A 13,512-nucleotide genomic window follows, 5' to 3' on the forward strand; every position below is an offset into this window, starting at 1 on the left:
AGATGCTTGGGACAAAACCACATAACTCTATAGAACTAATTACAGACAACTTCATGTCTTATGTCCTCTTATCAACTTCATGTTGAATATTTTGTGTTTAAGTTTTATCCTGGCTAATTCACTTTTTATAGCATTAAATGTAAAACTTTGAAATTATGTAGAAGAATATAAAAAATACGTTTCAAAAACTAGCAAAACCTCATTTTCCCAGTTGTATAGATAAGAGTTTATTTTCGGTACAATGGGAGATCACATTTTTTTGACAGAACTCTAAATTCATAACAGGTACACTTACAGTAATTCTTAAAAGGCCTTACTTCAGCTTCAATTATCATAACCAGATTTCAAACTTACTTTATGATCTAAAGTCTCTTCAGTATAGCAAGGAATGGTAATATATTTCTCATAAACAGTGTTCTAGCTTGTCCAGCTTAAGTGGAATCCTGATGGTAAAGTCACATATTCAGCATGGAATTTTATATAGACTTGATGAGATGTAGCAGTAAATGGAGCGATGTTTGTATCCTAAAATTAAAGACAAGAAAAATGAAAAGCTTTATAGAACATCAAGATCCTTTGGAAAAGCCAGTCAGAGAGTTAGAACTGAGGCACAAATTAGATCATAGACTGGAAGTGACCTCAGGTCTGTGCTAGAGACTGCTGTTGCATTTCTCCCTCAGGGTATTACAAATATTTAAATCACTAATACAACTAAGTACAGAGCAAAATAGCTTGATGCCTCCCACTAGATGTCACCGTAAGGTCTGCATTGGAAGGCTTCTAACAAGGCGTGCCACACACGCCTTATGCCTTCACTTCCACTCATCTATGTGGAATTCATGCCAGAATTGGCAAAACAGTCCTGAATATGAAACAGTAAAGATTCATTTTAACCACTTACAGGATCACAGACAGTAGGCAATACATACCATCCCACAGTATGGCCCGGCGGGGGGATAGCTGGCATCTGGCCCGTTGTAAAGGATCAGATAGTTGCTACTGCAGTCCCCTGGGTCATCGATGCTGATGAAATCAAAGTTCACTGTGACAATTCGTCCCTTGGGCACAGTAATGGCCCACTCACAATCAGTGTTGTTGTGGTAAGTTGCTGGGTAGCTGGGACTAGCAAATGAGCCAGTGCTGCCGTATAACGTTCCTCCACATCCTGGAAACAGACGCTATTAATTAGCTTAGAAGGCTTAGTTTCACAAGATACTACGTGATGTAGTGCATTAGTACAGTATTAGTAGTAGCACTGAAAAACAGAGACGCTGGGAGCTGGAACAATGAATGTGGATAAAAGCATTATTCCAATAAGAGACAAAACTGAGGCTCTAGCTTCAGCAGCCTGAGAAGAATATACAATGGGCATTAGACCACTACTGGATATTAAAAATCAAAACCCCAAAACTCTTTGAAGCAGGAACCAAAGTCTTAAGTCTGTGCCTTGGTCAGTTCAGTTCCCAGCTACTCAACTAGAGACAAATTCTCTTTGGCCGTTCTTTGGAATGAAAAGTAGTGAATCCTCATCTGATAGAAAAGTACAGAGAACAACTCAGAGAAAATAGTCATATTAAGTAAACTAAAGGCCATTTATACCAAAATTCAATCTCCAACAGTGGGCAGAAGCAGATGCCCTGGGAGAAATGCAAGTTTATAGAGTAAGAGTAAGCATGTGTGGATCATGCCCCAGATTGCTCTCACAGTCTCCAAGAATTTTCAGCTCACAGCTCCCAGAGATGGCATCTTTGTATTTAATAGTCTTTATCAGATGTCTTCCGTGAACTTGTTCAGGTAGCCCATGAATCCATGTAAATTTTAGCATCCTATGGGAAGGAGCTCCACAGCTTAACTGCATCCTGTGTGAAGAACTGGTTTGTTTGGTTTGTTTTGAACCTACCACCTCCTGGCTTTATCTGATGGCCTCTAGTTCTTCTATGGGAAAAGTCAATGAACAGTTGATCACTATTTATCATCCAATATCACTCAATTTTATAGACCTCAGTAGTTTCTTAACCAGATTAAAAAGTCTCAGCATACCTCATACGGAAGCCATTTTTATATTGAGCCCTTAGTTATACTAGATTCTTTATAAGAGGAGGAGACCAGAACTGTGCACATCATTGAATTTGTGTGTGAACTATGGATTTATACAGTGGCTGTCTATTTGTTCTCTCTTCCTTTCCCAACAATTCCTAGCATTGTGCTAGTCTACTTGACTATTAGTGAGCAGTGAGCTCTTGTTTTCATGGAACAATTTTACCCCCAAGATCTTGTTGCTGAGTACTAAAAGTCAACCCAGAACCCATATTTTTGTAAGTAGGTAAAGTTAGGATTGTCTTTTTTTGCCCATGTTCTTCATCAACACTTTCCTACACTGAACTTTATCTGCCTTTTCATCACCAAGCCACTCAATCCTGTAAGGTTATTCTGCAGTGCTTTTCAGCTGGCCATGAGCTTTCCTACCTCCAGTAACTTAGTGTCATGAACAAACTATTACCCAGCTATTCACTGCCATTTCATAAGCCATTTATGAATGTGTCTATGATATAGGCACTACACAGCATTACAGTTAGGTTATTTTCTTGGGGCAAATTTCAGTCCTTTTCAGGCTTAGCAGTGCCTAGATCCTAGGGCATATCACAACCGGACTATTAATGGAGAAGGCTGAGTCACCACCACCACCACCACTCTGTGGATCCCAAGACAGATGTTCCTGATGTTTTCTGACCTCTCAGTGAAAGAGGTAGATCTTCATCTTAAGTGGACTACATCCTCTGGGGTTGCTAAAGTCAACATTAGAGAGAGGGAATTGCTTCCATCACATAAAATGGATCTTGCCCCACTCGTCTTGAGGAACAACTACCTCTCTCCAGTGACTGAATAGGGTGGACTATGGGTGCTTGGGAAGGTCTTAAGTGTTGATGAGGCAGGGCCCAAACTGAGCAGGCTGAATTCCACATTTCTGTATTTTCCCTCTATGTACAATTGCTAAGTGGAATTAGTTTGTAATTACAGCCTTACCACTTGATGATGAAGTCCAAGTAATTTCATATCCATCATGAGCCCCTGAAAAATCACTCTTGAAATGAAGATAGACAACATGATTTTTGGGGAAGATGGGACTGGGCACAGTGTTTCCACAGAACCTGCCAAGTAGTGGTGATTGCACATCACTCCCATTTCTGACCTTCAAGGGACACAAAAAATATTGTCAACATTAAATCCCTATGCCAGTTATACACCAGTACACTTATGCAGTGGTACAAGCACAGCACGAACTATGTAGACTTGCATGCATACCATAATTGTCATTTTAATACTGTTATTTTTCTGACTATACATTCTTGTATAGAAGGAAAAAGAGACCATTAACCAGTCTGTCTGGGTTTTGTAAGTAATTGCACAGAACAAGTATCATCAGAAACAGGTAGCTAAATTTTATGGTGTAGTACATCTCCTGACTGAAAAAATTACTTGACTAGTAGCTAAGATGTGCTTTTGCAATTCAAGCCCATGTTTTACTTTTCATAAGAAATGTTAATATTCCAGATGAAAAGATTAATTCTTTACCCTGCAGACCACTCTTTTCCCTGGTCACATTAAGACACAGATCATATTACATAGCTCAGGTTTAATCTCATTTTTTTCTGAGCTCCAATAATGCTGGTGCTCAGATCCATTTCTTGAGACAGGAAAGGGGATATAAAAGGAGAACTAAATAATGATGCTTTCACAGACATCTGATTTTTGTCATCTGACCAGTGAATAGGGAAACCTTCAACAAGCATGAAAGGACAGAGGATTGTGTATGAGGATATGCTTTTTATTGACACAAAGTACCTTTGCAAGTATCCTACACTTGTTATTATAGCTCCTTTTTTTTTTTAAAGAAAAAATGCTTTTTTAGAAAAAATTCTTTTTAAGAAAAATATCAAGCCGATGGAATCTACTGCTGTAACGAAAGCACTCAGATTTATGGCTTTCTGTTCATGCACAGATGTTAATATGGGATGAAAACTATCCCGGCTTGCTCTGTTAACTGGGTAACATCAATAAGAGCTAGGTAAAGATGAGTTAGCTGATAATGAAACTATTTATTCATTGGTTTTGGACTGACTATAGTGTGTATTGTTTAACATCTTACTATAACATCTGAGTACCTTTCACCATAAAATTGTAGCAATAAATTAGTCCCTAATGTCAGTTCAGCTCAGACTTGATCCAAGCTTATTAATATCCTTTGAATTCAGCAGATTTTGATACAGGCCCACAAAATATGTATACTTGCTTGATACCTCTAGGAAATCACGTGAACACTGGATGCTGTCTTCCAAACTGAAAGCATGGAAAAAGAGAGAAATTGTGTGATTCAGGGGAGCTCGTAGAATGATAGAACAGTCCATATTATTGGGGTGACGACCAGGCCAGCCAGGGCTCTTCAGGTAACCAAATGGCTGGTTATACTCTCTGCTGCAACCTTGAGACAGAAAACCACAAACATGTAAGCATTTCAGATCTCTGTATTGCTTTTCACTGTATGGAATAAACAAAGAGAATGGTAGGTAGATTTTTTAGACATTTCTTCAAGCTTACCTGTAGCTTGATAGGTAAATCTGACTCCATTATTAATCATATATTCATCTGATTTGAAAGTCACGATGGCAGTGCGATCGAAAGAATAAAATTCAGGGACTGGAAAAGTTTCAGTGCCACAGAATCTATGGACTGATCCTTGGCTGTGCTGGAATTCAATACATGTCACAAGTTACTTAATGATGTAATGCAGTTTTCTACTTACTGAACTTGAGATGAATAAATCTCTCAACACCTTCTATACCAGTTATGCAATTGCATTTTAAAATTCTCATGGAAATCACTTAATAATGTCTCAACATTTTATGTTCAATTATTATGAGAAACAAATCAAATGTAACAGGTATTTTCATGCCAAAGTAAGAAACAGTGAAAGAAGTTTTAGAATAACGTAATACAAGGGACATAAACACATTTTTTTTCTGGTGCTTTTTACAAACACTCTTCTTGTCATGAATATTCATTTTTATTATGGTTCTTGGATGGGAGGAAGTACAATTAGTTATGAAAACTTGCTGTTGGGCAGTATTTTCTGGGTGTTAAGTTTGGCAGCTCTGTTACTTGGTGCAACTGTGAAAAATTGTGTAACGCTTACCAGATCTAATTCAATGTGTATAGTGTGCTTCCATGAGGTCTGTGTACCAATTAACACACCTTAAGTGGGGCACAGTGTGTAATGCTTTGGATGTGACCCTCACAGAGAATCATCAATTAATCTGTTACCAAATGGTGGGTTTCTCCTCTCTTTACAAAGAGTGAACGGAGCTGAATGTGAATGGGGAATGGTATCACCCGTAAATGTCTTACTGTTGGTGAATCCTGGAGCTCTAGGTAGTTCTGAGAGCAGTCCTGGCTGGAATGGAGGTGGAAGGCCTCTACCACCACCCTGACTTGCTGTTGTGGAGGGGCATCAATGACCCAAGTACAGAGAGTAAACGGTGGATATTCGTTTGGGAAGTTAGGAGACGTTGCAGTCAGAGATGTAGAAGTTGCATTATATATTCCTCCACACAGTCCTGTGTAAAACAGTAATAAATCCATCATAGAGTGAGAACCTTTCCAACTGGGGAAAAATATTTACTGAGCAAAACTACACTGGACGATATACTTTTGTATTTACCTGTGAGTCTCTAGAAGAAAAAAAATTGAGTAAAACACATGCTAATGCTGTGTCAATGTATGTCATAAAACTCAAATAAATGTTTGTTCCCTATAATATCAGCATATTTGTTAACAATCTGTGAGTGTTCCTGTTCTGCACTCCAGACTGACAGCCATCCCGCACCAGCCAAGACCGAAGAGAATTGCACTGGGGTCTAGCAGTGCTGCTTTTAGCTTGCTTATAGATGCTGTGCTAAAGACTGTCTTTGCCCCTTCCTGAGGCCTATATCTAGAACAAATTTTGATGATTTATTATTTAAATGTGTATTTCCATAAAAGAGTCACAACAATATATATGCATACATATATATGTATACTTACGATCCACTGTGGCATAGGTAACATTAAAACCTTCCCTTTCCACAGAATTGTCTGTGGTAAATTTGACAGTCAAGGAATTATGGGTAGAAAGAAAAGGAGCTGGCACTGTAGATCCACAGAATGTGCCAACTAAATTGGCATTTTCATTATCACCATCATAAAGCTGAAAGAAGAAAAGTATATAAGCCACTAATAGTTTAGGCACAACAAACAAATAAATAGAAATAAAATTCTCTGACCCCTCCTGACATTACAATTTCTTTTACTTGAAAGCACAGTAGGTGCTCCTGTGCTTTAACAGGATGTTCTTGATGACTATAATTATTCACTGCCATATTAACTAATTCTGTTGGACAGTGTAAATCTCATTATGGAACACTCTGGTCCCGTCTTAGCAAATCTATCAAAAATTTATTCTATTTTAATTTGGCATTCTGATTTCTTTTTTATATGTAATCTCAAAGCACTTTTCAGTGAGAAAGGTTGATTTTATTCACCAAAATGTAGAATTAATTCCTAATTTCATTGAGCATCTCTAATGCTCAACAGGATCTATAACACTCCTTGGTGGATCTTGTTTAGCAGCATTCTGCTGTCCTACGTTTTGTAAGAAAATAGTTTTCACGGGTGAGCATTGAGCATCGAGACTTATTTAGTCAAAATTTTATAAATGACAGTCCTTTCAAGCAATTGTGTATGATAATGAATCTGCAAGTTTACTTTCAAAGAAGTGCTTGAATTTTTTTTTGTTTCTATTCTGTGAAATAAATACTCATTTATATGGGCAGTCTAAGACCAGAAGCATGTCCCCACAACAATGTTAAAACTCTTACTGGTTTCCAAAAAGGCAGGATGTCATCTGGAGTAGTAGTCTAACCCAACGAAAAAATTTTAATTATATTAAGCAATTTCATTTCTTCATAAGACCATTTTCTATTAATTAAGTTTTAGCCTCATGGAGGGGATAATGGATTGTATCTCACTGATATTTTCTTGTTAAAATACGCAGCTATCTTACTTTGACATAATCGTATCGGCAAGTCTGAGCAGACTGTGCTTCAAGCGCGAATGAAGTGAAGGTGAGGTTGATCAGTTTGTTTACAGGTGCAGTTATGATCCATACACAGTCCAGATTTTTCTCATATCTTCTGGTCACATTGGAGACTGGAGAGCCAAAGCTATAAGCTGAATTTGTCAAGTAACCACCGCAGCCATTCTGAGGTCCTGTTGAAGAAGCAGAAGCTTTTTAAAAGCAATTCCTGGCATTTATTTAATTTTCAACTCTTTAATGTCAAGCCAGCAGCTTTTTTCTGTGCTACAGATTTTACTGTCCTGTCTCACAAGGACTATCTGAATGATTAAAAGGCTTTCAACACAAACAGCGTTAGATAGATACGAATCACAATTAGATTTGGTAGAATGAATTAAGAAAGGCTCATGTCTTCTGTTGAATATAAAGTCAGTATCCCCTTTGAAAATGTAGCAACAGATTTTTTAAAAGGGACTGTAAGAAGACAGAGGACAGAAACTAAATAGAAGAGTAGTGGTTAGAAGGCCTTTTAATGTAATTCTTACCTGCTAGTAAGAATATTTGGACAGTAGGGGGCACTGGGTTGTTGACTTTGAAAATCTGGTTAAAATTCAGTTGCTTATTTTGGCAATACGACCTCGTTCTGGGGGGATTGGATTTGGCAGCCTGACGCTGGGACCCAGACTCATATTCCGGAGTCTAGCTAAAAGGACTTACTTCTGGCAGCGTTTTGCTTGGTGGGAACTTAAAACCCCTCTGCAAAGCAGGCTGCTTTTCATTTGGATCCCACAAGACTGAGCTAAGTCCTTTACTTACTCGCTGTGAAAATTTGAACCCTATAATGTTTTCAGTCACATTGAAAGAAATTACTTTTGGAGAAAAGCTTTTGAGTCTGAGAAAGAGTTTTTGTAAACTGCACAGAGTAAAGCAGTAACTGCAAGCAGCCTGTTGTCTCCACAGCGAATCCTTGTAGGAGAATTAGATAATAAATGAAGCTACAGCTGTGGCTAAGCAACACGAGCGGAGTTTCGGAATTTCGTCTGCATGTGTAAAATATGCCTGTCTGGCTGACGTACAGTGACTTAACCTTGACACACTGATATATTTCCAGTCATATAAAACTGCGCCCTACTTGAGCTACAGTATTACAAAAGATCACTCTGGTGAAAAATCAGCATCCAAGTATCAGGATTGCATCAGTAACCTGGGGTTGGAGAGAGCCCCGTCTTGCAAGACTGTAATGGTTAAACCAGAGTGACTAAGGCTAAATGTCGTCCTGCTCTGCTAACCAAAGCCGGAAAAACCCCACCCTAAAAAGAAGTTTGCTTAAACCCAAAATCTTAATAACATGAGATTTAAGCTTTTGCTGCAGCTGAAAATGAACAGAAGAAACCTATTACAAAGTGAAAAAGTCAGGAATTAATAGATTCTAGTCCAGTTTTGTGGGCTGTTAATGAAGTCAGAAACTTGGAAAAGTGTTAGCGTTCATTTCAATGCCACTGCAGAAGCCAAGAACAACAGTGGGGGAAATGCGAGCAATAAACCACGTTCTTATAAATAGTCTAGGAAGGAGGAAAATGTCAGACAGGAGGGTGTCTGAGCCCTAAGAATGCAGTTTCGCTATATTTTTCTCTGGGTTCACCCTTCTGCATGATTTATTCAGTCCCCCTGGAACAATCTTGTTGGAGCCGTTTCCTGCTCAGCATTTTGGACACCATCTACTAAACGTAACATTAAGCATATAATCATTAGGCATAGATCATAGTCCGACCATCCAGCCCTGCAGTACTGAGTCTGGAGTGATATATGGGTCAGACACCTTACAAAGCTCCCCTTCACCCTTTTGAGGGTTAGAGTTGCAGAGATGCCAGTCAGACCATTGCAACAGGAGTCAGGGAATTGCCACAGAGCCACACAACAGGAAGGCTCTCAGTGCTGTTGGATTGTCCTTTTTTTTGGGTATCAAATGTCTGGACCTTTGCTTCACTGCTAGCTGTGCAGCTATAAAGACAGCTGAGATGACAAAAAATACAGATGTGGGTAAGCTATGTGTGTACAGCACATAAAATGGACCTGACAGAGAGAGAAACAGGCCAAATCCTCATTATCAGAAAATTAATTCTAGCTAGTATAGCCAGTAATAGCATCTAAGGGGAGATAAATAGCTAGAAGTATGATTTACAGTTAATAAAGATGAGGTTTCATCATTAGCTTTCACAATGCTTAGCCTGCTCAGCTGGGGTTGAGTCAAATGCTTACAGGACAGTACATTATAAATAACGGCTAGACTGGAAGCCAACCAGATATCAAGTAGCCCTGCATCAAAGAGCAGCCCTTGTTGAAAAATCTATCCATCTTGGTGTTTTTCAGTACTGGTCAGTGTTACATTTGATTGCAGCCACTAAAAGTTACAGAATAGTGAAGCTGTGTAGATCAAGGGAACACCCACAAGTAAATGAAGAACCAGCTGCTTAACAGGAGGGAACTCACGCTAAGAGAAACACTATTGCACTGCATTTTAGCCAGGACACAACTCATCATTTTAAAAATCAGCACCACTTCTGAATAGAAGGCCAAATAGTAGCCATCCAGCCTGCTGGTGATCATTGGTGGAATGATATTCATTGCTGGCTAACACAGCCAGACAAAATTGTAGCTAAAATTTAGGCAAAATCTGGGACTGAGAAATCTGTTAATTTGTAGAATAGACTCTTAGCTATTAAAAGTTAAACTTGATAAAAATAATGAGAAATGTACCTTATAGAACAATTTGTGTGTGGGCAGATGGACCGACTACATGGCTGACTGTGTTGTTTCAGTCTCTGGTTTCTTATTTAAAATAAAAATCATAAGGTCATCATAAATCAGCTTGCAGTCTTGTCCTCCTCATAAACAGCTTGCCAGAGAACACAAATTATCAGAAGAACTAGGGCACACACTGTCATCACTAATTGCTTCTAGTGGGAAGCATTAACGAAACTAAAAGGCTGAAGGACCATTCAGTAAAGAAGGAATTGAAGGTTCCCTGTGGCAAATAAAAATAATTACAGCAGAGACCAAGCACATGTTTCTCTATTAAGAGTTACATCCTCTAGATATGAAATGAAGATGAAGATGAATCTTTGAAGCTGTCTGCCTTTGAAGCACAGCCAGGGGTAAGGTTCATTTATACAGGTATGGATGCAATGAAAGGGAGCCTACTGAGTAGTTTTAAATCTATCAGAAACAACTAAACCAATGACTTTTCAAAACACAATAAAATAATTTTGTTGCCCTTGCCTTCATACTTAATGAGCACCACAAACGTCTACTAGAAGGCAGCAAAGTTCAAAGAACTGTTGTAATGCTGCTTGAACAGTAATGAAAATCCTCTCCCAGATTTCTGAATCACATTTGGTCTCACCTAGAAGCATCCCCGGGAACTCTAGGCTTCTGTGTGATCTGAACTAAAAATCAGGATAAGCAAAGATTAACTCTGCCAAGACTAATGCTTCCTTCCTGATGGATCTTATTTCCAGTACAGAGGAGTGGCTGGACTAATTGTGGCTCTAATAATTAGCTCACAGCTTGTTTGGATCACGGCTTCAAACAGTAAGGCTCAGAAGGACATAGGGCCGGAGGGAGGAATTGTACTGTCGTACTTCGTCTCATGGCTGATACTGAAGGTTGGTGAGCCTTCGCAAGCTGAGCTGAGCTGTCCCCGTGTTTGGCAAGCACTGTACAGACATCGTGACTTTGCGTGGCAGCGGGACCCTGGCAGCAGTGCCAGCCCTGACCACAGTGCCTGCAACATTTCAGGAGGAGACTTCTGAAAGCACAGAACTCTTTTTAGTCCTTAGCCTAGCCTTTACACAGAAAGGTTTTTGACTGGTTTGATGGCCTAGCAATGGTTCCAGCAGTGACATTTAGGACTGCAGAGCCCCAGTCTCCTGCTTTAGCAGGAGTTCACAAATGCAGTCAGATGAAGTTCATATTCTTAAGTTTTTAGACTATTGGTTGATCCCAAATATAACAGTCCAGACGTGCTCTGTGCCAAGCCTGCCCTAGTTCTGCAAAACTGTAATGTATGTACCGTCCTATCCATCTCCTCGATGCTTGTCTGGGAGACCAGAGGCAGACACGCAGTCTGGCCTCATTCTAATACTTTCTAATACTGCATTAACGTACTTGTTGGCATCACAGCCACCCAGGCCTTTGCAGATCTCTCTTGCGATGTGAATCAGAAATGTCTCCTCACCCTTTGTTTGTATGCACCAGAGTACAGATTTTCAGCTGAAGAAGTCATTGACTTCAGTCAAGCTAAGACAATTCATGCCAGCAGAGTTCACCCACAGCTGTGTGAAGTGCCTTTAATCTGAATATCCCATCAGTTTTTAACTATTTAATCACTACAAATTTATATTTAATCGCTGTGTCTGAAAATAATTTTTCACCTCATTTTTTCAAATCAGTCAGAAATGTCTTATTTAAATGTCTACCTCTCTTCTTGTCTGTCCAGTCTGAGTATGCAAACCACTTCTATTTATTTTGCTTTGGGAGAAGAAATGTCACAGACACTAAATAACTGACATTTCTGAGAGTGTTTGTAGACTATCCCTTAGCTCAACAGTTGTATTCTTTTCAGAGATATTGAAGAGATGTATTTCAACACTGCAAGTGCTTTCTAAATTTACTCAGATTTCAAGCTGATGCCTATTTTTATATTTGAGCCCCAAAATACATTTAGAAACAGTCCAGGAATTGTGACTTATGAACATATATTCTGAGCTTGTTATGGATGTTCTTATTTTAATAGACTATAATAAGATCAAGAAAAGATATTATTAGCCACAATTTATTTATTATTTTAATAGATTAAGCTAATCATAGTTAAGCCATGACAGTGTAATGAATCGAAATGTGTAATATTAATGTGTAATATATTTGGTAAAAAATTGTGTGAACCAAAAGCCCAAAGAAATTTTTGCAAGAAGAATTGAGAGTTTCAGGCAATTTGCTTCTCAGCTAGACCCTCTGCAGCACCAGTTTCTCAGTCCAGGTTGGATATCTTGAGATACACCCCTGGAAACCGGTCCTAGTGGGCTGTGAAAACTGCCAGGCACTGCTGCTTTTCCAAAGGCAAGAGAAGATGCAACAGCATTCACATGCCACAGTCAAGGACGTGTTCTTCTAAGATTTTTTTTGTTAGAGGGAGAAAAAATTGCAGGATTCAGTTATGCTGAGTCCTTTCCCACCTAACAGGCCATAACTGCTATTGTCAGTACAGGTGCCTGGTGCCACCTACAGCAAGTGCTAACATTATTTACATAAATCAGTGCAATGCATTACTTCTGGTGGTGTAAGAATGTAAGAATTTAGAAATTACTCACAAAAGAGCACCTAACCCTGACCTATGCAATAGAATAACCAAACCAATATTTTACACCTTATATTGCCCATTCAGAACTGGGGGTTTTTTTTGAGCAGTTCTGAACAATCCAAAAAAACTCCACAGCAACTGCGCGTGTTGAGCACTGCTGAAAATCTGCACCTAGAAACTGAATATAGAGTGAGCCAAGTTTTCAGTTTGCAGGGCAGAACTGGACTTAGAACTATATTAAGCGAATTTTTTTGTTGATAAAATAAAATAGCATTAAAATGCTGTGAAAATTCTACTGGATCCATTTTTTAAAAGTACACTTTAATTTCGTTAGGGGAGAGCATAACAGTAAACCCATTAGTGACAGACACTTAGTGTATTGTATTCCAAACAGGAAACAAGTAATTCAATACACAGCTAATAGAATAAGGGAAGACAGATACCTCCGGGTGATTTATCAGGTAAGTTACAGATCATTTTGTCAGGAAGAAAAGCATAGAGATTATCATCTATTTCTGGTATATACATACTAGATTATTTATGTAAATTACCTATTAATGCATTTTTGTGGCATATCAGAGAAGATTCCTTTTTCCAACTATTTTTCTTCTAAACTCTACTCACTTATGATTTTTTTTTTCCTATGTAAAATGATTAATATTCATTCAATAGAAATGTTCATTTGAATGAAAAGGACAGAGGGATCCTTGAGGGAAAAACTGGGCAAATTGAGGACAATGCAGAGGACAGGGTGTTTAAGGACTTCACATTCCAACAGCCTAATGGTTGCCAGAGGTTTTGGAGGCATTTCTTCTGCCTTAGAGCCTACAACACTAGCTTTCTCATTGTTGCCACCCTATTCTTCTTGCCTGTCTATATCCATCTGGTTTTCCTCGTCTTATGTTTAAATCATAAGCTCTTTGTGACAGCAGATTGTTGCTTTATTCTGCCTGTGCAGTGCCTAGCACAGTGGAATCACGGCACATGAGCTCATAAGCCCCAAGCTAACGCAAACAGGGGATGACATTGGTATTAATGCAGTACA

General features: G+C 38.8%; 1 protein-coding gene across 1 annotated transcript in view; it reads right to left on the bottom strand.

Annotated features, from left to right (window-relative positions):
* Positions 1 to 213: 213 nt before the first annotated feature.
* The window catches only part of CUBN (cubilin), a 148,300-nt gene continuing 135,001 nt past the window's right edge, over positions 214 to 13,512 (bottom strand). Inside the window, exons 60-67 of the mRNA XM_050915645.1 lie at positions 7,097 to 7,302; positions 6,079 to 6,241; positions 5,404 to 5,612; positions 4,597 to 4,744; positions 4,299 to 4,480; positions 3,025 to 3,190; positions 930 to 1,165; positions 214 to 525 (exon numbers count right to left, since the gene is read on the bottom strand). Coding sequence (XP_050771602.1) covers positions 418 to 525; positions 930 to 1,165; positions 3,025 to 3,190; positions 4,299 to 4,480; positions 4,597 to 4,744; positions 5,404 to 5,612; positions 6,079 to 6,241; positions 7,097 to 7,302 — 1,418 coding nt within the window. The 3' untranslated portion in view covers positions 214 to 417. The remainder of the gene's footprint in view (positions 526 to 929; positions 1,166 to 3,024; positions 3,191 to 4,298; positions 4,481 to 4,596; positions 4,745 to 5,403; positions 5,613 to 6,078; positions 6,242 to 7,096; positions 7,303 to 13,512) is intronic.

This window comes from Gymnogyps californianus, chromosome 2 (assembly GCF_018139145.2).
Source record: "Gymnogyps californianus isolate 813 chromosome 2, ASM1813914v2, whole genome shotgun sequence".
NCBI lineage: Eukaryota > Metazoa > Chordata > Aves > Accipitriformes > Cathartidae > Gymnogyps > Gymnogyps californianus.